This window comes from Limulus polyphemus, unplaced genomic scaffold, assembly GCF_000517525.1.
Source record: "Limulus polyphemus unplaced genomic scaffold, Limulus_polyphemus-2.1.2 Scaffold7711, whole genome shotgun sequence".
Taxonomy (NCBI): Eukaryota; Metazoa; Arthropoda; class Merostomata; order Xiphosura; family Limulidae; genus Limulus; species Limulus polyphemus.
This window is the reverse complement of record NW_013673321.1, coordinates 8,293-9,852: the sequence shown is the minus strand read 5'-3', so window position 1 is coordinate 9,852 and position 1,560 is coordinate 8,293. Positions and strand designations below refer to the sequence as shown.

Sequence of the window (1,560 nt, the reverse complement as noted above, 5' to 3'; positions counted from 1 at the left end):
GGACAGATGACGGCAATCGATGGGACAGATGACGACAATGGATGGGACAGATGACGACAATGGATGGGACTGATGATGACAATGGATGGGACAGATGACGACAATGGATGGGACTGATGATGACAATGGATGGGACTGATGATGACAATGGATGGGACAGATGATGACATGCTGTAGGAATTAGAAAAGGATGAAGCAGAGGTTCAAGGAAGCAAATCTGATGAATCCAATGGAAAAGACAATTCTAACAATGATGAAGATTTATATAAAGATGAATGATTAACTTAGTGTATTACCACATATATACTTTCAATACATTTTGTAAAATTGACACTCAAAAAAACATTTCAATGAAAAATTTCCAAAAACTTTTAATACATCAATAGTTGTTCCACTCAAAATAATATTTACGAAAAAAAATCCCTCGTGTATAGATATCAGAGCATCAAAACTAATGAAAACTGATAACTTACAGATCGGTTCACCTTCTCCACTTGAGAAGATAATGGATCCGTGTGAATCCACAGATGCTGTTTACCACCACTATGTGGCACCACTTGAGCCAACTCTAGAAAATGAGAAATGTGGTGTAATTCAACAAGGGCTGGTTGAGAGTTTACGTCATCTTTTAGAACGACTGGAAATTGTTTCTTCTGCATGTCGTACACTACACGGCTAGATCCAATGTAGTCAAACGATTCCTATTAATGGATTACAAGAAAGATGTTTAGTATCATAATGCTTTCACATATATTACAAATTAAAAGATCTGCTTCAAACAACATCTGATTCAGAAGAACTAATAACCTCAGAAGAGATTTTAAAAAAATGAACTTATAAATAAACAGAAGTAAACCATAAAGCAACTTATTTAAAGATATGTGTGTGTGCTTGACAGAAAGAGTAGTTCTCGATCCTGCAAGATTCGTTTTAGCAAAAAATATAGATCACTCACGGCATGTATACTGTACAATTCATAACTTTTCAATGTTTATTACAAGGGTTTACAAAACAATAACACTTGACCCATGTTGACTATATGAAACATTTTTTCTTTAAGTTGTCAAAAATAAATCGTAAGTTACAGAAGAAGAGACTGGATTTGACAGAAGGCTGTACAACAGGTTAAAAAGTTAGAGAATAAAACTAAAAATTCCTATAATCCGATAGTTTCTTGTATTTGTCTATAAACTCTCCTACATTACTAAAACCATCCATGGAGAAATCCTACACGATTACGTCAAAATTTTTAAATGTTAACACAAGGCTACATACTTTATAAACATATTTCTAACCACCTTTAATAAAAGTTAAAATAAAGAAACATTTCCAAGAGAAAGCTTTAAGTCTAACTAGAGAGAGTAATAATGGCTGGAGACGGCTTGAATGGGTAATGAAGAAAGACTTTAATATAAGTTTAACATAACAGCAAATGTACGTTTCGACAAGGTTTTGTCATCATCAGGTAGAAGTAATTTAAACCCAACATAAACAAACGAAAAATCAAGGAATCCATCTTAATTGAACAAAACAATCCTACTCTAAACCAACACCCCGGGA

The 1,560-nt window shown here is 33.7% G+C and overlaps 1 protein-coding gene across 1 annotated transcript in view; it reads right to left on the bottom strand.

Moving 5' to 3' along the window:
* Nucleotides 1–1,560, bottom strand: part of LOC106474808 (nicastrin-like) — a gene marked incomplete at its 5' end in the record, with an annotated part of 27,384 nt that overhangs the window by 19,917 nt on the left and 5,907 nt on the right. The window contains one exon of the mRNA XM_013935500.2: nt 474–701. Coding sequence (XP_013790954.1) covers nt 474–701 — 228 coding nt within the window. The remainder of the gene's footprint in view (nt 1–473; nt 702–1,560) is intronic.